This window comes from Dictyostelium purpureum, assembly GCF_000190715.1.
Source record: "Dictyostelium purpureum unplaced genomic scaffold DICPUscaffold_8, whole genome shotgun sequence".
Taxonomy (NCBI): Eukaryota; Evosea; class Eumycetozoa; order Dictyosteliales; family Dictyosteliaceae; genus Dictyostelium; species Dictyostelium purpureum.
In genome coordinates this window covers 100,320-123,840 of record NW_003519345.1, presented here as the reverse complement: position 1 = coordinate 123,840, position 23,521 = coordinate 100,320, and the positions used below count along the sequence as shown (strand labels likewise).

Here is a 23,521-nt window from a genome sequence, read left to right as displayed (position 1 = left end):
CGTTAATTTATTTCGTAATCATGTTGTCACCATGATATATGTCCGTTTACAGAAGAACCCTCACTTATTTTTATGATCATTAAAAATTTATATGATTTTTTTGGAATTTCAATTTTTTTTTTTAAAAATTTAATTTTTTTTTTTTAATATTAAAATTTTAAATTTTTGTTTTTTTTAAATTTTTTCATTGACTTTAATTTATAATTTTATGTTTTTTTTTTTAATATTTTAATTTTAATTTTTTTTTTTTTTGCCAACATACAAATAATTAAATACATTTATTTTTTGCTTATTATAATACTCCATATTTTAATAACTGCCATAAATTTAATTTATAATTTACAACCAAATAATAATTCAAATCACCACTCGTTCATAATTCAATTTAATTAACAATGAATTATTTAATAATTATTATTTGTTTTTTTATTTTTTGTATTTCTTTTGGTTTTATTTATAAAAAATATTTCAACAAAACCAACGACAACACCAACTGCAACATCAACACCAACGACAGCATCAACATCACTACAAACGAATGTTTCAACAAAAACAATAATAACAACAAATCCAACCCACACCACAGTGCCCCATTCCGTAATAATTGTGCTGCTCCATTAAATATCCAACAAAATCAACAAAATCAACAAAATCAACAAAATCAACAAAATCAACAAAATCAACAAAATCAACAAAATCAACAAAATCAACAAAATCAACAACAACAACATCAAACCCCACAGTATCCAACTTTTAGCCAAAATTATTGCCGTTATACTTCTGAGAGAGCTCCATTCACCAATCAACCACAGCAACCACAACAACCACTTAATAAATCACCAAGTGCACATTCAAACAACTACCCAGGATTTAATAAGGAAGAATCACGTTATAGTGCCACATGTAATGCCCAATCAACCAATCTTCCAAAATCAGTCCCACAACAACCACATCAACACCCACAACCACAACATCCACAAAATAAATCATCATGTGCACATTCAAACAACTATCCAACTTTTAATAAGGAAGAATCACGTTATAGTGCCCCTGGTAATGCTCAATCTACCAATCTTCCAAAATCATTCCCACAAAACCCACAAAACCCACAAAAGGAATCACCAAATGCACACTCTACCAACTACCCAACTTTTAATAAAGATGAATCACGTTACAGTGCTGGTAATGCCCAATCAAATAATATTCCACAACAACCACAACAACCATTCACATCATCAAGGGCTCAATCAAATAATTACCCATCTTTTAATAGTTCACATTCTCGTTTTAGTACTGCAAGCGAATCAAAACCAGCCAATGCTTCAACATCCTTTCAACAACAAACCCCATACCAACCATCAGAATACCCATCATTCCATAAAGAGCAATCCCGTTATGAGTGTTCTGGTTCATCAACTTTTCCAGGTTTCAATTCTGCCGAAATGAAAAATTGGAGAAGAAAAGTTGGAGAAAGAAAAATAGAAAGGGACCTTGCAGAAAGAGAACGTGCCAATAAAGAAAGAGCAGAACGTGTACGTGGTTATAGAGAAAGATTAGAAAAAGCACGTATTGAAAAAGAACGTATGGCAAAAGAAAAAATAGAAAAAGAACGTGCTGAAAAAGAAAGATTAGAACGTATTGAAAAAGAAAAATTGGAACGTATCGAAAAAGAAAAATTAGAAAAACAAAGAATAGAAAATGAAAAATTAGAAAGAGAGCGTTCAGAAATGGAGTGCAGTATTTGTTTTTCCCAAATCAAAGCCACTCAATTATCCTCAGTAGACTGCTCTCATATATTTTGCTACAAATGCATTTCAAAATGGTCCAAAGATAACAACTCCTGCCCATTATGTAGAAAAAAATATTATTATATTCAAGTAAGTAATTCATACATTAATATTTAAACATTATAATTAAAACTTATATTAATTAATTTATTTTTTTAATTGCAGAGAGAGGGTTGTGTTGCAAAATCAATTTATGATATAAGATTAGAATTATTACGTCATGATCAAACCAACAATGAAGTAAGCTCCGATTCCGATTCCGATAGCGATGATCATTCCGATAATGAATCAAATTCCAATGAAGCTGGCAATGACGATGATCATTACAATTCTAATGAAGATGAAGATCCATCAAATGAACATTTATTAAATAACAATTTACCATTTGATAGATCTGAGTCCGAAGAATCTGTTGACTATATGGACATTGATTAATCTTGGCGATGAAGTTAATAATTAAATCGTTTCATTCAATTTTCTATAATGAGATTGATAGCGATGAAATTATTAATTAAATCGTTACATTGATTTATTAACATCGATGTAATTTAAATAGTTAACCAAATCATTGGAAAAAGCTTCATCAAAGGAATTCAGAATATTCTCATCATTATCAAATTTTCGTAATAAATATTGCAACAATTCGTTCAACTCTTAAAAAAATGCTCAGGAAATGCACCAAAGAAATTATTAATATCAAATAGAAAGCAAAATATTAAGGTAACCATAATGATAACATTAGAATAATATTAATTATAATTGAATATTAATAGAAACTAATATTTTATTTTGAATTTTATTTAGTTTAGTTCCAATTCATTATTATTCAGATTCAATACGTTTATTCAAAGTCTCTAATCAAACATTGGGTTTTGTCCATCAAAAAATCAACACAAAGTGCACTACAGTCATCAGGGTATCCATCAATAAGAACCATATTCACACCTTTCTTCATAAGCTCACAATCATTCAATTCAATCACCACCACGGCAGTACTTTAATGGAGTCACATCAACAACCACACACATAGTCATTATCCAGCAGTATAACGACACTTTACCACCATTTCAATCAATTATAATAGAAATACAGACCATTTCATTTATAACAATAATAATATAATAAAAATCAAATGTTTATACAATATAATAAAAAAAATAAAAATTATTTTCATTTTATTTTATATATTTTACATATACTAAATTGAATATTAATTTGAATCTGCACAACAGAATGAAATAATTAATTTATTTATTTTTAAAATAAATAAAAAAAAATTAAATTTTAATTAAATTTTTTTATAAAAAAAACGATTTTTTTTTTCCATTTTTTTCTTAAAAAAATCTTTTATATATTATAATAATAATAATAATTACAATAATAAAATGTATTTAAAGGGAATAGGCTCAAAACTTTTAAATAGATTCACACTATATCACACTCCCAAATATACCACCTCATCAGTATTTTCATCCCCAAATAATAATATTCCTAACCCATCATTATTTCAACAACAAATTACAAATAATAATAATACCTTATTAATAAATAACAATGCAACCACTAATGTATCGACTAAAACCACAACAACTAAAAACCATATACCAAAATTAATTGGTAATTTGGTCACTTTAAGAGAGTTAAAAAGAGAAGATAGAGAGGCATTGGTTGAAGCAGCTAAAGATGGTGAATTATATAATTTAAAATTCACTATTGTTCCATCAGAAAATACAATTGATAAATATTTAGATATTGCACTAGCACCAAACAATGCAATGATGCCATTTGTAATCATTGATAATAAAAGTGGTAAAATTATTGGATCTACTCGTTATTGGAAAGTTGATAGCAACCATAGAAAATTAGAAATAGGCCACACATGGTTAAGCAAATCGATGCAAAGATCAGGAGTTAACACAGAATGTAAATATTTACTTTTAAAATATGCATTTGAAGATTTAAATTCTGTCAGAGTTCAATTTACAACTGATGAATTGAATGAAAAATCAAGGGATGCCATTCTCAGAATCGGAGCAAAATTAGAAGGTACAGTGAGACATGAAAGAATAATGCCCGATGGTAGAAAAAGAAATTCATTAAGATTCAGTATCATCGATCCTGAATGGGAAGCTATAAAACTAAATTTAGAAGAAAAGATGACCAAAAATTATTTTTAAAAAACCCAACAAAAATTATATTTAAAAAACCCTGCAAAAATTTCTATATATAATTCTTTTTTAAAAAAAAAAAAGTTTGTATATATTAAAGTAAATAGTTAAAATATTTATAATAAAATTTTTTTCTTTTTTTTTTATTTTTTTTTTTATTTTTTTTTTTTATTAAAATATCTGTTTCGATATGAATGGGGAAATTACGAACACCTCTCCATAAAAATTAAAACAAAAATTCAAAAAAAATAAAGAAATTTAAAATAATCACAAATTCCCAAAACAAATATCTAATTTTTTGGAATTCAATTATTTATTTATATTTATTATTATTTTTTTTTTTTTTTTTTTTTTTTTTTTTTTTTAAACCCCATTTTTTTTTTTAACCCCCAATTTTTTTTTTTTTTAAAAAAAAAATTTTAAACTTAACACCAAAATAAAAATTTTTAAAACTTTTTTTAACCCATAAAAAAAATCAAAGGGTTAACTTTTTTTTTTTTTTTTTTTGGATTTTTTTATTTTTTTATTTTCTTTTTATTTTTTTTTTATTTTTTTTTATTTTTTTTTATTTTTTTTATTCATTTTTAAAATAAAATCAAAATAAAAAAAAAAAATTAATTTAAAAATTCAATTTTCAAAAAAAAAAATACCACGCTGTATAACAATAAAATTATAGATAATAATAATAATAAATTATTACGCAACAATAAATAAATTAATAAATAGATAAAAAATGGCCAATGCGAAGGCATTATTAGGATCGGGAATAATATTATCAGTTCTTGGTACTGTTCTTTTTATTCTTTCATTTGCATTATTTCCATCACTAATTAATACAGCAACAAGGAATGCGGTAATAGATGCTGTTGTTGTAGATTCACCTGTATGTAGAAAATTTTATAAATTTATTAAATATACTAATAGTGTTATAAATATTAATTATAAATATATTTTTTTTTATTACAGAATGCCCAAAGATATAGTGATTGGGAAGGACAACAATCAGTTGAAAATTTATATTTACAATATTATTATGCATGGAATTTAGTAAGTTTAGGTTAAATGTTATATATTTTTTGAAAGCAATATTCAAATGTATTAATTTTTTTCTTTATAATTAAAAGACAAACCCAGAACAATTTATTCAAGGTAAAAAACCAATTTTTAATCAAGTAGGACCATTTAATTACAAGTACGAGTATGAAAATGATAATGTAACCTTTTTAGATAATGGAAATTTAGTAGAGTACACACAAGTTAAAAAATATATTTATTTAGAAGATTCGCCATTTGATCCAACCCAGGTATCAATTACCAATATTAATCCAGCATTTTTAGGTCTAATGTTCCAAATGTCCGCAATTTCTTCTTTGATAGACTTACCAGCTGAGGATATTTTATTTGCAATTGGCGGTTGTGGTCAAATGAAACTATTTTTAGAATATTTAAACTCCGACACTTTTACAGAAATTGCATATTTTGTTAGTAATCCAGCCTTGTATTTAAACCAATACAATGCCATTTTGAAATCGCTTTCAAATAATCAAATTTACTTTTTTGAACAATGGGCAAACGGTACAAGCACTCCAACTAAAGGACATGGTTGGAATGGTATGTTGGTTTCATTTAACTCGTCAGAGCCTTCCGGAATTACATTAGAATCTGCCCAACAAATATTTAATGAAGCTAATGAACTATCAATTATCAACCAAAATAGTGGCTACACTACATGGATTAATGCAATGTTAGAAGATAAATCATCAATCGAACTCTTAAAGAATAATTTAAATATAACAGAAACTCAAATCTCTACAATTATCGACTGGTGGATTAATTCTTTTGCACAAGTTTATACAAACCCATTTTTCCTCAAGCAATGTGATATCCCCGATTTAACTTATTTGGGTGTTTGCCAATTCGTTTCTGCTATTCCTCTTGGTGGTAAATCAATAGTTAGTATTGATTTTATTCAACAACCATATACTCACGGTCCAATCGAAATTCCATTATCTACAACCATCAAATTAGATGTTAAACCGGTAGTAGCTTATCAAAATCTTTTCAATCCAAATAGCGCAACCAATATTTTAAATCTTAATGGTATGATTGCATTTATTGAATCTGTTAAATCATTTAGTTTTTCAGACTATAATATTTCCTTAGAAGATGGTTTATTAATTATTACATATTCAACTATTGATGTAAGTTTATTTTTTTTCTAAAGAAAAAAATCAAAAAAAAAACAAAATATCTAACTAATATCATATTTTATTAACTCTAGATTTCAGCATCATATACATTTGATACAGTTCAAGAATTATATAATACTACAAGTGGTTTGGTAGTTACCAGAACAGTAGACGAATGGTTATGGACATGCGAAGATGGTATTTTAGATTTTTTAGGTGTAGATCAACCATGCGCTTTACAACAAAACAATACAGTTAATAAACCATCAATAGTATTTACAGGTAAAGACGATCTAGCAATGACAAATGTTTATTTTGAATTCCAAGAGCAAACAACCTTAACATGTTGGAATGGCCCAGTCAATGTAAGCGCACCAACAGAATCTGGTCAATTTCCACCACTTCAAGGCATTCAAGATACTATTCAAATCTTTGAGGAGAATACATTCCGTCCAGTTTTGTTAATTAGAGATGGCCCATCACAAGTTGAAGGTATTGATACCCAAAGATATTATTTACAAAATAATAGTTTCCCAGTTTCATCAGTTTTCAATACTCTCATCCCAGGCTTTGCAAATTTAACTACAATGCAGAATCTTCCATTATATGTCTCCCTCTGGGATATGTACGAAGTACCGCCACAATATAGTACTAACTATATTCAAGGTTTAAATCAAACATGGGCCAGTGCTCAAGTACCATTAGACTTGGAACCAATCACTGGTAATGCACTCTATTATAACCTCAAGCTTCAAATTAATTTGGCTCTTCCAAACAACTCTAAATGGTTCAGTAAATCGTCAATGTACAATAAAACTGTTCCAGAAACCATCACAAATGGTGGTTATTATTTCCCATCTTTTAAAATAGGCCAAACTGCTCAACCATCAGATTCAAATGTAAATTTATTAAAATCACAATTTAAGGAAATGAAAACCGTTCAAGTTGCCCCAGTTATTATCTTTGCTGTTGTTGGTGGTGTTTTAGCAATTGTTGGTGTCACCATGGGTATTTTTGGTTATAAAAAATTGAAAGCCCAACGTGAAGGATATAAAGTTATAGCATAGTCTCAACAGATTATCAATTTAATTATATTAACATATATTTTATTAAATTAATAATATTTCATTATTAAATCCCAAAGAAATAAATAAAAAATTATAAATTATAATTTTTAAAAAAAAAAAAAAAAAAAAAAAAAAATAAATAAATAAATAAATAAACATTAGATTTAAGTTTGAATTGGTAATACCATCAAAATTAATATTGTATTCCTTTGAATAACTTAAAAATATAATAATAATGTTTTTAATTTAATTTACAAAAATTAAAAAATAATTTTTATTTTTATTTTTTTGGGGGTATTTAAAGGAATATTTTTTTTTATTTAATTATACACTAAAGCAGAATTTTAAAGACACTTAATAATAATTAAAAAAAATATTACTATTGCATTAAACAATTTTTTTAAAAAATTGATAGGAATTCATTATGTTTATTTTTATTTAGATTTTTTATTTGAACATATAGTGCCTAACTGAAAAGGTAAGTAGGTTTAAAAAATGCTATAGGTTTCCCTTTCCCACTGATTGTATATCTGCTCCAAGTTGCTCTTTTGTGCTCTAAGTTGTCCGTTTGTGCTCCATGTTGCTCTCTTTATGCTCTAGGTTGCTCGTTTGTGCTCTAGGTTGCTCGTTTGTCCTCCAGGTTGCTCGTTTGTGCTTTAGGTTGCTCTTTTGTGCTCCAAGTTGCTCGTTTGAGGTTGCTCGCTTGTGCTTTAGGTTGCTCTTTTGTGCTCCAGGTTGCTCGTTTGTGCTCCAGGTTGCTCTTTTGTGCTCCAGGTTGCTCGTTTGTCCTCCAGGTTGCTCTTTTGTGCTCTAGGTTGCTCGTTTGTGCTCCAGGTTGCTCGTTTGTCCTCCAGGTTTCTCGTTTGTGCTCCAGGTTGCTCGTTTGTGCTCCAGGTTGCTCCTTTATGCTCCAGGTTGCTCGTTTGTCCTCCAGGTTGCTCGTTTGTCCTCCAGGTTGCTCGTTTGTGCTCCAGGTTGCTCGTTTGTGCTCTAGGTTACTCGGTTGTCCTCCAGGTTGCTCGGTTGTCCTCCAGGTTTCTCGTTTGTGCTCCAGTTTGCTCGGTTGTCCTCCAGGTTTCTCCTTTGTGCTCCAGGTTGCTCGGTTGTCCTCCAGGTTTCTCCTTTGTGCTCCAAGTTCCGTTGTTCTATTCTTTCTCTCCAAAGTTTCTTCCCCCTGTTACCTTTACTGCAATATGATGTTCAAAGTTGCTTTAATTTGCTCTACACTCTCCTATCCACAATTTCCCACTTGTAGTTCGCTCCATTTTCTTTAATCCTTTTCCACAAGCTTAGTCTGTTTCAATTACAACTTATGGTTCACAAGAAAATAAAAGAATTTAAAATTATAAAATATTTTTTTAAATAGATCTTTATTATAACAATTGTTTATTTTTAATTAAGTTTTTTAGCAGTTAATATTGGTGATGTTTCAAAAGTGCTTAATTCGTCTTGACCTAATAAAACCATATCACTTTCTTGATTTTCGACTTTTAATTTGTTTCTTTGTAGAATCTTAAGTATAAGGTATGAAGTTGAAGCTTGAGCGACACCCCAAAAGACTGAACCAATATATGGAGTTCTTAAAGCAAACATCCAACAGAAACTAAAACCAAAGATCCATCCATAATAACGACGATATATGTAGAGTTCTTGTTTTACATCTGGAAGCTTGACGAAATAGACTTCTAACAATTCTTTACCGAGTGAGTTTGCAGCCATAGATGTCTTTAATATATCTGCTGCAATGGATTTTGTTGATGGAATTAAACTGAGCAATGAAAGAATGAATGCACTACCTTGACCCAATGGTTGATAACTATAATAAAATTGGGCTACTGCTAAAACAAAATCACCAATATATGGTATAAAACTAAATACAAATACAAGAATACCCATAACTGCTAATTTACTAAAACGTTTTAAATAGCCAATTAATGGATAGGTTTTTAATACTAATATATAAAAACAGTTGAGTAAGTCAAAGGAATAAATTTATAAAAAATTGTAATAAAATAATATTCACCTTTACTATTTTTTAAAAAATTTGATAATTTAGCATCTTGGGATTCTAAAGCATAATTAAACATCTAAATGAAAGTATTAGTAGCTACTAATTAATAAATGACTACTTTAATTTAGAATTAAACTTACATCTTCATTAAATGAAGGTAAAACATAACGAAGAATACCAATTACACCAATTGGAATAAAATAAGCTATACCTTGAATTAAATGTCTGGTTTCGAGCATATTATCCAATTCGATTGATTCCAAGTCTAAACCAAAGTAAGATAAAATGATGAGGAATAGTCTGATTGGAAAAGTTAAAAAGAAGACCAGTAAATAAGATGCTAAAACACTAAAGAGAATGATTTTTAATGTTGAAAGGAATGCTTTTCTAACCTTTTCTTGCTTGAATGTTACTAGAGTACCCTGGATGAAGCAAAATACACCTTTTAAAAGCTTTACCCAAAAACCCCCAGAAAATGGAGTTTTTCTACCTGATACACTTTTCATTTTTTTTCTTGAAACATTTTCATTTTCACGTTGTGATTTGTTTTTAATGGCATCATTTTTTATAGTTTCTTTAACTCCATGGACCATTGACTTTAATGATTTTGGTGATTTGCTTTCATCACTTTCTTTGGTTTCAACGGTATCTTCACCATTTTTAGATGGGAGCATCCCCTTAAAAAGACTTATTGTTTCCTCTAAATACTTTTCCATGGGTTATATTATATACAATTATATTATTTTTATTATATTATTAAATAATTATTATAATTGTAATTACTGTCAACAATAAAAGTAAATTCAAAAAAAAAAAACTTATAATTTGATAAAAATACTTAAAAAGATTTTTTTTATTTTTTTTTTATTTTTTTTTTTAATTTTTTTTTTTATTTTTATTTTTTTTTAATTTATTTTTTTTTTTTAATTTTTTTTATATTTTATTTTTTTTAATTAAAAATTACAAACTATTTTATAAGGTAATATTATTGTTTTGTTTTATTTTTTTATTTTTTATTCATTCATTCGCTCATTCATTCATTCATTCAATAATTATTTATTATTTATTTAAACAATTATTCATAAACACTATTAAATTTAAAATAATTTTACATAATTTTTTTTATTTTTTTTTTTTCTGACACTGCAATAAATCATATTATTAAAAGTCATATTATTATAAATATTCTATATATATATCAATAAATTAATATAAAAATCTCAATTTTTATTAAGTTTTTAACATAAATTATAAGAAAATAAAAACAAAGAAATGACACAGAATACAACAGACGATCGTTTAACAAATTATACAGAGGAAGAACTCGAAAAATTATCAGTTTCAAAATTAAAAGAACTTATTGTCAATGCAGGTGGTAGTCATGCATCATGTTTTGAAAAAAGTGAAATTATAGAAAGAGCTAAAACTGTAATTATCAAATAAATTTAATAATATCAAATATTAATATAATATTAATTAAAATTTTATTATATTAATAACCCTACTTAGATACGTGCATCAATGCAATCAATAGTTAAGCCAAACCACGAAACTGTACGTGAAGTTAAAATCGATTATTATGAATTATTAGGAATCGAAAAAACTGCAACTAAAAATGAAATTACTAAAGCCTATTATAAATTAGCAAAAGAATACCATCCAGATAAAAATAAGAATGATGCATATGCCGAAGAAATGTTTAAGAAAGTTAGTGAAGCCTATCAAGTTTTATCAGACCCAGAAAAAAGAAAGAGGTATGTTATTTATGAATCATTCCATATAACAAATACTTTTAAAAAATATAACTTTTATTAATAATTTTTATACTCTTAGATATGATGAATATGGTATGGATTCTGTCAATGAAATGGAAATTGACCCAATGGAATTATTTAGAATGATTTTTGGTGGTGGATTATTCCAAAATTATTTTGGTGATTTATCATTTTATGAAGTATTTTCAAAACCAATGGACGAATCACCAGAGGCACAACAAAGAATGCAAGAGGAGGCAATTAAAAAGAGAGAAGAAAGGGTTAAAGAACTTTCTAAACACTTACTTATTTTAATTGAGCCATATGTACAAGGCAATAAACAAGATTTTGAAAAAATGATGGTCGATCAAGCAAAAGAGATGGCTATGGCACCAGGTGGCCAAGATTTACTTTCACTTTTAGGTTATATTTATATTCAAGAAGCAAAACAACACTCATTCTTTGGTTTTATTCACGAAATCTCCGAAAAAGGTCACAAAGCTAAAGAAATGATTTCAACTATTTCTGCAGCCGTTAAAATGCAAAAATCATTACAAGAAGAAGGATTGAACGAATCAGAGTCAATTCCACAAAGCAAACAAGAGAATATGTTGAAAGAAGGTTTGAAATTAATTTGGAAGATTGGTAGATTAGATATTGACAGTATTGTAAGAGAAGTCTGTGAAACAGTTTTAGCCAAAGGTGTTGAAAAGAAGACATTAAAACTTAGAGTTGATGCCGTCAAATCTTTAGGTAAAATTTTTGAAAAATATGGTAAACCAAGTAATGATATGAATGATTTATTTTCAAAATTATCCCCACCAATGAACTCACCACCACAACAACAACCAAATGTAACATCAACTACTTCAACTACATCCACTACATCAACAACGTCAACAAACCCAACATCACCAAAATAAATTTTAAAAAAAAAAAAACAATTAAAAAATTAAAAAAGGAAAAAGGAAAAAAAAAAAAGGAAAAATATAAATATAAATTTTATTAATATTTACCCCATTAAATATCAATAAATTATTCTTTACATATATAACTAAATGCAAAGAATTTGAAAATATATGTTCAACAAGATCTTTTTATTTTTTATTTTAATTCACTTTCAGAAAGATATTATTTATTTTTTTCTTGTTTGATAAAATCTTTTTTTTTTTTTAATTTTTTTTAATTTTTTTTTATTTTTTTTTTTTATTTTTTTAAATTTTTAAATTATTTTTTCTTTTTTTTTTTTTTTTATTTTATATTTTTTTTCATTATACTTATATATAAAACATATTGTTTAAAAAGGATAAATTTTATATAAAAAAAATTATTGGCTATTTTCATAGTAATAGGGAATTTTTGTATTTTTAATACATATTTTGATATACACCAACATATGAAATATTTTATTTTAATTAATAATAATAATAATAAAAACAACAACAATAATAATATAATTACTAGTAATAATAACAATAGTATTAATATTTATAATAATATTTAATAATCATACAAAAATATACAATTAAATAATAAATCATCCCGAAATATAAAAATTTAATAATTTCTTTTTAAATTTAATAATAATAATAATATATATATATATATAAATAGTTTTATTTTTTTTCTTAATAATAATAATATAATAATAATTTTTCAAATAATATGAACTATATAAAAGATTTACCACCAAGATGGCATATAATTGGTAAAGATGGATTATGTTGTGAAGGTTCATGCAATAAAAACAATATTAATGGTAATGGAAGTAATATAGCTAAAACAGCAACTTTTAATACAAGTGGTTTATATTGTAACGATGATGATGACGATATGAAAGGCCCAGTGGATACAACAAATTGGATAGTTAAAGGTCAAATTATGACAGGTGAATATCCTGGTAACACTGAAGATGCTATTCATTTCAAAACATTATCAACTTTATTGGATAGTGGTATGTATTTTTATTTATTTAATACTAAAAAAGAAATTAAAAAAAAAAAGGGTTATTAACAATAAGTATATTATATAGGTATAAGAGTCTTTGTTTGTTTACAAGAAGAACAAGAATTAAAAAATTTTAGACCATATAGAGAGGACATTTTAAAATTGGCAAAAGAAAAAGGTATTGGTGAAGATTATATTACCTTTATTCACTTTCCAATTGAAGATGGAGGCATCGCAGAGAACAGTGAAGAATTGGCAGATCTAATCGAAAGACTACTAGAATTGCTCTCAAAAGATAAATCCAATAAAATATATTTACATTGTTGGGCTGGTCGTGGAAGAACAGGTATTGTTTCCGCCTGTTTATTGGGTCGTTTATATCAAGTATCCGGTCTTGAGGCCCTTAGACGTATCCAAGATTGTTACCAACAAAGAATTATTGGATGTGGTGAATCTCCTGAATACCACCCACAAAGAATGCAAGTAATTAAATATTTAAGACAAAAAAATGAACAATTACAAAAGTCTCAAGAATTACAAAAGTCACAAGAATTACAAAGATCTCAAGAATTGCAAAGATCACAAGAATTACAATGATCTCGAAAATAAAACACCAACAGCAACACCAACATCAATAATAAAAAAAAATATTTATACATTAAACATTTTTTTATCCTTTTTTTTTTTTCACCCAACCCTTTTTTTAAAAAAAAATAAAAAAAAACAGTGTTATGTATCTAACTTGGTAGTTAGCCCTTTCTCATTTTTATGTTATTTTAATTTTATTTTTTTTAAATTATTTTTTTTTTTAATTTTAATTTTTTTTAATTTTTTTTTTTTAATCAAAAAATTAACCACAGTATTTAGTATTATTACAACTTTTTTATTGCACAAACGATAAAATAGAATTTTTTCTTATAAATAAATAAATAAATAAATATATAGATATAAAAGAAATATATAAAAAAAAAAAAATATTAATTGTAAATATTAATTTTTTTTATTTTTTATTTTTTTTATTTTTTTTATTTTTTATTTTTTTGGGAATGTTGTCCCATTGTAATTGTGTTTTATATATCTCACAAATAAACACACACACATATTCACTCATTCACTCACTCACCCACTCCAATAATTATTTTTAACCCTAAATTTAATTTTATTTAAATATAATAATATTTTATTACTTTTTTCTCACTCATACAAAATTAATATTTTATTGATATATTCAATTGTCAATGCCATCAAACAATTATTGTTCGCTATTTTAACACTAAAATACCAAAACACAAAACACAAATTCATACACCAATAACAACAATAACACTATAAAAACTATAATTATAATAAGAACCTTACATTTATTTATTTAATAACAATTGTTATTAAATAAATAAAAGAAAAGAAAAAAAAAAAAAAAAAATATTGAATAGTCTGTGTATTTTCACTCTACCCCATTTTTGTTTTTTTTTTTTTGGTGTATCAATATTATTATTAAAACACAAATATCATTATATATTTTTTTAAAAAAATTAATTTAAAAATATTTTTTTAATTTTCTTTTTTTTTTTTTATTAATTTAATTTAATTTTTTATTTTTTTTATTTTTATAATAATATATATATAATAAATTAATTTATATAAATATATAAAATTGTAAAAATTTTTATATCTTAAAACATATAAATAATAATAATATTTTTGTTTGATATATTTTTTTTATATTTGTGTGTTTTTAAAAATTTAACTTTTTTTTTTATTTTTTTTTTTTTCAAACTATGATCAATTATAATAAAACTAATAGTAGTAAAATTTTAAATATATTTAATAATATAAACAAAGAAAGAAATTAAGAAGGAAGAAAGGAAAGAAAGAAATAAAGAAATAAAAATCTAAACAAAGAAAGAAAGAGTCTTTTTTTTTATTTAAAGGTGTGTGTCAAAAATTTTAATTTTAAATATTGTTTTATTTTTATTTTAAATTTTTACACTATACACATAATAATTAAATATTCACTTTAAAAAACAAACACAACATCGATATTTATAATAATATAATAAATATAAAAACGAAAAAAAGGGGCTTGTATAATAAAACATACTCGTCCTATTTATTGTATTGTATGTATGTATGTTGTGTATTATATAATATATTATATAGTGTTGTGTTTTATATTGTATTTTTTATTTATTATTTTTTTTTTTTTTTTGTTATTTGTTGTTATTGTGTTTTTAAAAATATTATAATCTCAAACTCCTTACCAACGCCAATTTTTATTTATTTTAAATAGATTATCTTAATTCGATATAATAGTTTGTTTATATTTATTTATTTATTTTAATTTAAATTAATAATAATATTTATTTTTTTTTGTTTTTTTTATTTTTTTATTTTTTTATTATTTTTATTTTTTAAAGGATAAACCTAATAATTTAGAAAACAATAAAACCACAATTTTTAAAATAATATTTATAATAATAAATAAAAATCTTATGAAAATAAAAAAAGAAAAAGAAAAACAACATCAACATCAACAAACTAATGATTTTTTATAAATAATTTGCAGGTTTTAAATATTCAAAAGTAGTTATCAAAGAATTGAGGAAAAAAAAAAGGAAAAAGGAAAAAGGTAAAAGAATTTCACTTTTAAAAAAACAACAAATTTAAACAAATAACAAAAATCAAAAAAAGGAAGGACACATTTTTGAATTAAATCATAAATAGTTTTTAAATCTTCATTGTAAAAAGTAATTTTATAAAAAAAAAAAAAATCAAAAAAAAAAAATCAAAATGGGCAGATTATTCAAAACATATCTTAATGGACCAAATATCTTTTGTTGTGTAAATTGTAAAACCCATTTAACTTTACATGAACAATTGATTTCAAAGGTAACCTATTTATTGAACATATAATATTTTAAAAACAATAAATTTAACTAATTTTTAAACCTAATTAGCAATTTCAAGGAAGACATGGTACAGCTTTTTTATTTGGGGACTGTGTAAATGTTAGTGTAGGACCAAGTGAAGATCGTACCTTGACAACTGGCATGCATATAGTTGCAGATATATCTTGTATTGATTGCGGTGATATTTTGGGATGGAAATATGTATGTACATTGGAGGAGTGATATTATCCAAATAGAATCAATGATTGTTTAAAACTAACATTTAATTTTATTTTTAAAATCAAACTTTACTATAGGAATTCGCAAAAGAAGAATCTCAAAAATATAAGGTTGGAAAATACATTTTAGAAAAAGCCAAAATTCAAAAAGAAGTTCATTTTGGTGATCCACATCACATGACTATGACATTAGATAATAGTGTTTTATATTAACAGTACTAATAGCAACAACATTAATAATATATAAAAAATCTATCCATCACATCATCACTATTATACTATATTTATACCATTACAACTATATAGCAAATATCAATAACCATCACAACAGTAGCATTAATTAATTTTGAAGTTTCAAGTTTTTGTTTTATACACTTAATTTTTCTTTTTTTTTTTTTTTTTCAATATACTGTAAATAGTTTTAACAACACTCACACTTGTTTTTTATTTATTTCTTTAGGGATCACTTTACAATTTAAAAAAATCACAATACATTCACATTAATAGCTCTCAGACTTTGACTTTTTTTTTCACAATCAAAAATACCCTTTACAAACTTTTCGAATTATAACAACAACTCATCATTTTTAAAAAAAAATAAAAATAAAAAAAATAAAAATAAAAATAAAAATAAAAATACTATGAACACACAATTTAACCATGTGTGCATACATAGATCAGTCTTTTATTTTTATAATTTTAGAATATTTATTTATTTTTATTTTGTTTATTTATTTATTTATTTAAGATAATTTTTATTTTATTTGCTTTTTTGGGTGGCTTCTTTATTTAGATATTTATAAAATTAAAATAAAAATAATTAGTAATATGATTGAATTTAACAAAGCTAAAAGGATCGGACATTTGAATTGGTGGATATTATTTTGGGATCGGATTTTTTTGAACTTCTCCATAAATTGATTTTTATTTGGTTTTTATTTTTATTTAAAATATTATGATATCATTTTTAAATGAAAAAGATAAAAACAATAATATTAACAACAACAACTAAAAAATAATAATAAAATGAAATTTATAAAAAAAGAGATACCCCCACCTAATTTATATAAATATTAATATTTATATATAATTTTTTTTTTAATTTTTTTGTAAATTTTTTTTAATTTTTATTTTTTTTATTTTTTTTTTATTTTTTTTTTTATTTTTTTTAATTTTTTTTTTTGAATTTAATATTTTTTAATTTATTTTTCTTTTATTATTAATTTTATATTTGTGATATATATATAGTAGAGGTAAAAAAACAAAATATAATAAAATCATCAATAATTCTATACAAATTCAATAAAATTCTCATACATAAAATAAAAATAATATTTTTCTATCTCATTAAAATAAAATAATAAAAATACATATACAAACAAAAATAAACAGCATAAAATAATACAATAATATTAACCTTTTTATTTTTTATTTTTTTATTTTTTTAAAAAAAATAAATAAATTATTATATATATTTACAATTTAGAAATTTAGAAAAGAAAAAAAATGGTAAAAATTAATATTAAATCTTCAACAGATAATAAATTTGATGTTGATGCAGAATTAAATATAACTGTAGCCGATTTTAAAAAGATTATTGCACAAAAATCAAGTATTCCAGCAGATCAACAAAGAATTATTTATTCTGGTAGAGTTTTAAAAGATCATCAAACTCTTGAAGAGTTAAGTAAGTGTGGAAAATAAATAGAATATCTTATATATTCAGTTGAACAAAAAATAACCCATAGAAAAATATTAATATTATTTACTTTTATTAGAAATTCAAGAGGGTCATACAGTACATTTAGTACGTGGTGGTAATAGTGCTGCCCCACCTCCACCACAACAACAAGTACCAACACCAAATAATACACAACCACAAAGTATTCCAGGTATGCCACAACATATTAACGAAATGATGAACAATCAAATGTTTCAAGATGCAATAAACTCACCAATGATGGATAGTTTCTTTGAAAATCCAGAAATCTTTAGACAGATGATAATGGGAAATCCAGAAATGAGAGAAGTTCTTAACAACAATCCAGAAATGTCACATATTTTCAATGACCCAAGACAACTTCGTCAAACTTTAGAAATGATGAGAAATCCAGAATTAATGAGAGAAATGATGAGAAATGCAGATAGAGCTATGATTAATATTGAAAATCATCCAGAAGGTTTCAATTTATTACGTAGAATGTATACTAATATTCAAGAACCATTAATGAACGCCGCAAATCAACAAGCAATGTCTCACAATCAAACAAACTCAAATCCTGTTCAAGAAAATACTGGTCCAAACCCAAACAATAGTCCATTACCAAATCCATGGTCATCATCACCATCACCATCAACAACAACAGAAAACAGCAACAATAGCACAACAGGTACAAACAGATCCCCAAATCAACAGACCCCATTCCCAAATTTATTTGGTGGTAATAGATCACCACAATCAAACAATGGTTCAACAGGAAATACTAATAGCAATACAAATAATCCATTTGGTAATATGTTTGGTGGTATGGGTGGAATGGGTGGAATGGGTGGTAATGGATTCGGAGGACTCTCACCAGAATTAATGAGAAACATGATGAGTTCTCCTCAAGTACAAGAAATGCTCAACAACCCAGCTATGCTCGAACAAATGATAAATATGAACCCACAAATGAGGGAAATGATGGAAAGTAACCCACAAATGAGAGATATGTTTAGAAGTCCACAATTTATGAATATGCTTTCAAATCCAGATAATCTTAACGCAATGATGCAAATACAACAAGCTATGCAAACTCTTCAAAATAATGGTGTTAGCCCATTTGGTGGTGGTATGGGTGGTATGGGTGGTATGGGTAATAATAGTGCTGGTGGTATGGGTGGTATGGGTGGAATGGATCCATTCAGTATGTTAAGTGGTATGGGTGGTATGGGTGGTTTTGGTGGCATGGGTGGTATGGGTGGTATGGGTGGTATGGGTAATAATAGTAGTACACAAAATCAAGAACCACCTGAACAAAGATATAGCGTTCAACTTACTCAATTAGAAGAATTGGGCTTCACTGACAGAGCTGCAAATATTACCGCTTTAACCCAAACTAATGGAAATATTAATATGGCCATTGACCGTTTATTAAGATAAATATTTTAAATAAATAAATAAATAAAAATAAAATAAAAAATAAAAAATAAAAAATAAAAAACAAAATCTTTTTGTGTATATCACCGAATCTGCTATTATTTTAGTTTAGCTTAATGACCATTAAAATATTTCATTGAAATAATTACAAATGATTTGATGTTATTTCTTATAGAAACAAAATGGAAAAAAAAATCTGCAAAAAATTTTTTGAAACTGTAAAAAAAATAAAAAACTATTTTTTTCTGTGCATCATTATCCTTTATTTAAAAAAGATTTAAATCTAAATCACAAAATGAATAAATTATTTAGAAATAATATAGTTTTAAACTATTTGAAATATAATAGAATCACCAATATTAAAAATAGTTCCTTTAATAATAGTATTAATAATGTTTTTATTTCAAGTATAGAAAAAAGATATTTTTCATCATCACCCTATATTACAGATGATCCAAGTGTTATAAAAAAACTACAGACTATAAAACCTGATCAGCCAATGGATGAAGAAGTGGTAAAAATTCATACTGAATTATTAAAACCAAACAAAAGTGAACTAACACCAATCCAAAGATACAAACATTCACTTTTACTTTTTTCAATAGAACAACAAAGCAATAGAACATCACATGTAAGTCCATTAACAAATCTTTAATTTTTAATAGTATATTTAATACTAATTTTTATTAAAAAAAAAAAAGACATATAAAAATTTAGAAAAAATATGGGATTTATTAGATTATAATAATTTAGAAGAAAAAGATAAAGTACATATAATACATTATATAGTCCTTCGATTTAAAATAGCATACCAAAGTAAAAGATTATTACCAAAAGCCCACGAAACAATAAAATCGTATATTAAATATATTAAAGAAGCTGAAGAGTCTAAAGTGCACGAGTTCCATCCAATCACATTATTGGCATATTTAATAGCATCTCATCTCGGTATGTGGAATGAAATGGTTTATTTAAAATCTATCTTTCACCCAGATCAACTAGATTGCCTAGAGAATATGAAACATAATTTTGAAACCAATTTTAACTATGATGCAATAGATAAAATTATTTTCAATAAAGACCCATTATTTTCCTTCAAAGATCCCCAACTTTTCGATATTACAAAACCAAGCCAACCACTCAACGAAAGTAAATTTACAAATTTTATAGTATATGATGTTATTGAAGAAGGAACCAAAGATTATTCTGTCAAGACCATTGGAGAAATAGATAATTCACTATCCAATGCTATAATCGATAGAGTTCATACCCAAAATAAAGAATTTGAAAAAAAAGGAAGAGCAGATAAAGATGGCTATATTAGAATATGTAATTATTAATTTAATATTTTATAAACCAATATATTTTATTAACTTTTTTTTTTTAAATATTATTAAAGATGGAAACTCACACATTACTTTTTTGGGTACAGTAGTTGCTTGGGATATTCACCACATAATATATGGAGGTATAATTAGCCAAGATAAAAACAGAGTTCAACTTGCTTGTGATTTTCCTGATCAATTACACTGTAAAGATATAAAAGTTCATCACCAATATGACTATACCATTAGCCACCCTGTTCCAAAAGATGAAACATACCTGTTACTTGAAGGAACCGAAAAAATAATTGAAATCTTTTTAAACAAAAACAATTCAAAGAAAATTCATGAAGGCAAATGTAAATTGCTTTTAAAAAAGAGAGAATTATTGCACGAAAAAAAATAATTAAAATAAAGAATCAAAATCATTATTTTAAAATAATCATTTTTCACATAATTCAAAAAAGCCAATTTTTTCTTTTTTTTTTTATTTTTTTTTTTTTAATTTATTGAAAAAATATTTTTTAAATTAGATTTTTATAAAAATTTATAAAAATATATATATATTATTTTTTTAACAAAATCATAAATAAAAATGGAAAAAATATATTTGTTTTTTTTAAGGATTTTTAATTTTATTTATTTATTTATTTCAAATTTTTTCAAACAACCAACAACTGTTGAAACTAATATAAATAATAATCTCATCGATCAAAATAATAATATTGACGATTCAATTAAAAATTACAATGATAATAATTTAAATAATAATACTTTAAAAAAAAGAAATAAAGAAATTAATAATACAGATAATTTCGAAACTATTAAACAAGACAATATTCCAATTATCAATGAAAATAAAGTTATAATTAAAAATGAAACTGTAGAAAATAACCAAGAAATTATAACCAATAACGATACAGAAAATATAACCGATAATGACACAGAAATTATTGCCGATAATGACATAAAAATAGACACCATAATTAACAACGACATCGAAACTATACACAGTATTGACTCAGGAAGTAGTGAAAAAAATATAACTATTAACGAAACAGAAATAATTACCAATAATGACCCAGATGCTACAGTTAATATTGACTCAGACACTATAATTAATAATGAAAACGAAACTATACCCAGTATTGACTCAGAGAGTAATGAAGAAAATAAAACTATTAATGAAACAGAAATAATTACCAATAATGACCCAGATGCTACAGTTAATATTGACTCAGACACTATAATTAATAATGAAAACGATACCACAATTAAAAATGACCCAGAAAGCAATACAAACAATGTACTTTTTAATACAATATGGAATAATGTTTATTTAAGGGGATTAATCAGACAACATTCTAAACTTTTTAGCATGTTTTATGAATGTAGAGAATTTGATAGCTTAGAAGACCTTTTGGAATTTGAATTTAAGGAATATTTATACAAAGTAAAATTTAATTTTATAGTTGACGATGCAGAAGATTTAGAAACAGTGTTACCAAAAAACATTGAGTCATTGGTAATCTCGGTTAAAACTTTTCTCACACCCATTCCGAGCTGGATCAAGAAAGTCACTATTGTCGATGACCAACATTTCAATCTTGGTGACTACGAAACTGAACCTCTCAAATTAAAAGCTTTATTTTCAAATGTATTAAATCTAGAAACACTCGAATTCGAATCAAAGATTGTTCTTGACCAATTATCACAAAATGCTTTTAAAAATACATTACCAATGTTAAAAGAATTAAAGTTTCCATCAACAATTCCTGTAGTGTTATCATGGTTACCAAAAGGTTTAAAGAAACTTTATATCCACACAGGTGAAGTTTTAAAAACTGAAATTTTACCCAACTCCTTAACAGAACTATCAATCCTTACTATGGATTCAACATTCCCAATAAAAGATGGTAATGAGTTACCAAGTGGATTGCAAGAATTAAAAATTAACAGAAATAATGGTGAAAATTTAAGTTTCAAAACAGATAAATGTTATAAAATTTCAAATAAATTCAAACTTCCATCCTCACTAAAACATTTAGAAATTAATACAATTTGTGATTCTGAAGATCCAATTAATTTCCCATCAAGTTTAAAAACAATTAAAATACAAGTTAAAGATATGCAATCTATAACAAGTTTACCAAATGCTTTGGAGGTACTAGATATTACATCTTTAGGCGAAACCAATTCAAACTTAACATCAATTCTATCAAAATCTTTAAAATATCTTACTATTAGAAATGGTCATTTTAATCAAAAACTCGAACCAAACATGTTCCCATCCAGTTTAACCAGTCTCGAATTCATCGATATTATTTTTGACAATGATGGAGGCAATCCATTGGCCGAAGATAATTTATTCCCATCATCTTTAACCTATCTTAACTTGGGTGATACTTTTAATGAACCAATTATAGGTCTTAATGTGCTACCAAAAAGCTTAAAAACACTTATACTTGGTAAAAGATATCATCATAGAATAGTTGATGGTTCAATACCATCCAATTTAGAACTATTGCAAATCAAAAATCAAAACTATAATAAATTCCCAATCAAACTACCCAATCCAAACACCATTGTAGATTGCTGTAACTATTATAAACAATATGAAAGAAACTTTAACAAATTAATTACATTCAAGGTTCCAAAAGAGTTTAGAGCTTCGATCGATCCAGAATTGTTCACATTAAAAGATAGACACAGTTTAGAATATATCGATTTATCTGAAAACTTGACACCAGAAACTGTATTTTTAGAATTACCATTTAAGAACTCCATTAAAACATTGGTACTAGGCGACTATGATTACTCTGAAAGAATCAATATCGATAAGTTCCCATATTTACAAACTTTAATTGTCAATGATGGTTGTCCATTAATCTCCACAAAGAACTATCATAACAATAATCTAAAAACAATCATTGTAAATAGAAAATGCACAAACTTTATAGATTTATTAGATCCAATATTCTATAACATAATAAAATTAAAATAAAAAAAA

The 23,521-nt window shown here is 25.2% G+C and overlaps 9 protein-coding genes across 9 annotated transcripts; 8 read left to right on the top strand and 1 right to left on the bottom strand.

Moving 5' to 3' along the window:
- Positions 1-395: 395 nt before the first annotated feature.
- Positions 396-2,222, top strand: DICPUDRAFT_74487 (uncharacterized protein; the record flags this gene model as incomplete). The annotated part of the gene is made up of 2 exons (XM_003283471.1): positions 396-1,532; positions 1,953-2,222. The coding sequence occupies 2 exons, from the start codon at positions 396-398 to the stop codon at positions 2,220-2,222; spliced, it is 1,407 nt and encodes a 468-aa protein (XP_003283519.1).
- A 1,169-nt stretch (positions 2,223-3,391) lies between these two features.
- DICPUDRAFT_20418 (uncharacterized protein) lies at positions 3,392-3,952 on the top strand (the record flags this gene model as incomplete). Its single annotated transcript, XM_003283470.1, has 1 exon — positions 3,392-3,952. A coding segment is annotated over one exon (561 nt), but the record flags the coding sequence as incomplete, so codon positions are not given.
- A 736-nt stretch (positions 3,953-4,688) lies between these two features.
- On the top strand, positions 4,689-7,211 carry DICPUDRAFT_147185 (uncharacterized protein; the record flags this gene model as incomplete). The annotated part of the gene is made up of 4 exons (XM_003283469.1): positions 4,689-4,838; positions 4,922-5,002; positions 5,080-6,156; positions 6,237-7,211. 4 exons carry the CDS (start codon positions 4,689-4,691, stop codon positions 7,209-7,211), a joined length of 2,283 nt encoding a protein of 760 aa, XP_003283517.1.
- Positions 7,212-8,603: 1,392 nt separating this feature from the next.
- Positions 8,604-9,896, bottom strand: DICPUDRAFT_25984 (uncharacterized protein; the record flags this gene model as incomplete). Its single annotated transcript, XM_003283430.1, has 3 exons — positions 8,604-9,163; positions 9,235-9,298; positions 9,363-9,896. The coding sequence occupies 3 exons, from the start codon at positions 9,894-9,896 to the stop codon at positions 8,604-8,606; spliced, it is 1,158 nt and encodes a 385-aa protein (XP_003283478.1).
- A 598-nt stretch (positions 9,897-10,494) lies between these two features.
- Positions 10,495-11,899, top strand: DICPUDRAFT_147183 (uncharacterized protein; the record flags this gene model as incomplete). Its single annotated transcript, XM_003283468.1, has 3 exons — positions 10,495-10,650; positions 10,732-10,976; positions 11,056-11,899. 3 exons carry the CDS (start codon positions 10,495-10,497, stop codon positions 11,897-11,899), a joined length of 1,245 nt encoding a protein of 414 aa, XP_003283516.1.
- Positions 11,900-12,641: 742 nt separating this feature from the next.
- DICPUDRAFT_147182 (uncharacterized protein) lies at positions 12,642-13,520 on the top strand (the record flags this gene model as incomplete). The annotated part of the gene is made up of 2 exons (XM_003283467.1): positions 12,642-12,930; positions 13,009-13,520. 2 exons carry the CDS (start codon positions 12,642-12,644, stop codon positions 13,518-13,520), a joined length of 801 nt encoding a protein of 266 aa, XP_003283515.1.
- A 357-nt stretch (positions 13,521-13,877) lies between these two features.
- DICPUDRAFT_96394 (uncharacterized protein) lies at positions 13,878-16,273 on the top strand. The gene is made up of 5 exons (XM_003283466.1): positions 13,878-13,906; positions 14,766-14,854; positions 15,490-15,812; positions 15,881-16,033; positions 16,129-16,273. Exons 3-5 carry the CDS (start codon positions 15,714-15,716, stop codon positions 16,261-16,263), a joined length of 387 nt encoding a protein of 128 aa, XP_003283514.1. The 5' UTR covers positions 13,878-13,906; positions 14,766-14,854; positions 15,490-15,713; the 3' UTR covers positions 16,264-16,273.
- Positions 16,274-17,556: 1,283 nt separating this feature from the next.
- DICPUDRAFT_147180 (uncharacterized protein) lies at positions 17,557-19,192 on the top strand (the record flags this gene model as incomplete). Its single annotated transcript, XM_003283465.1, has 2 exons — positions 17,557-17,737; positions 17,829-19,192. The coding sequence occupies 2 exons, from the start codon at positions 17,557-17,559 to the stop codon at positions 19,190-19,192; spliced, it is 1,545 nt and encodes a 514-aa protein (XP_003283513.1).
- Positions 19,193-19,484: 292 nt separating this feature from the next.
- Positions 19,485-23,515, top strand: DICPUDRAFT_147179 (uncharacterized protein; the record flags this gene model as incomplete). Its single annotated transcript, XM_003283464.1, has 4 exons — positions 19,485-19,820; positions 19,891-20,518; positions 20,589-20,870; positions 21,321-23,515. 4 exons carry the CDS (start codon positions 19,485-19,487, stop codon positions 23,513-23,515), a joined length of 3,441 nt encoding a protein of 1,146 aa, XP_003283512.1.
- Between the last annotated feature and the right edge of the window lie 6 nt (positions 23,516-23,521).

Bases quoted from the DNA above. Each gene is read 5' to 3' on its own strand.
- DICPUDRAFT_96394 (XM_003283466.1), top strand. From the start codon at position 15,714: ATGGGCAGATTATTCAAAACATATCTTAATGGACCAAATATCTTTTGT. The intron at 15,813-15,880 runs GTAACCTATTTA...AAACCTAATTAG, and splicing joins ATGAACAATTGATTTCAAAG to CAATTTCAAGGAAGACATGG. The intron at 16,034-16,128 runs GTATGTACATTG...ACTTTACTATAG, and splicing joins ATATTTTGGGATGGAAATAT to GAATTCGCAAAAGAAGAATC.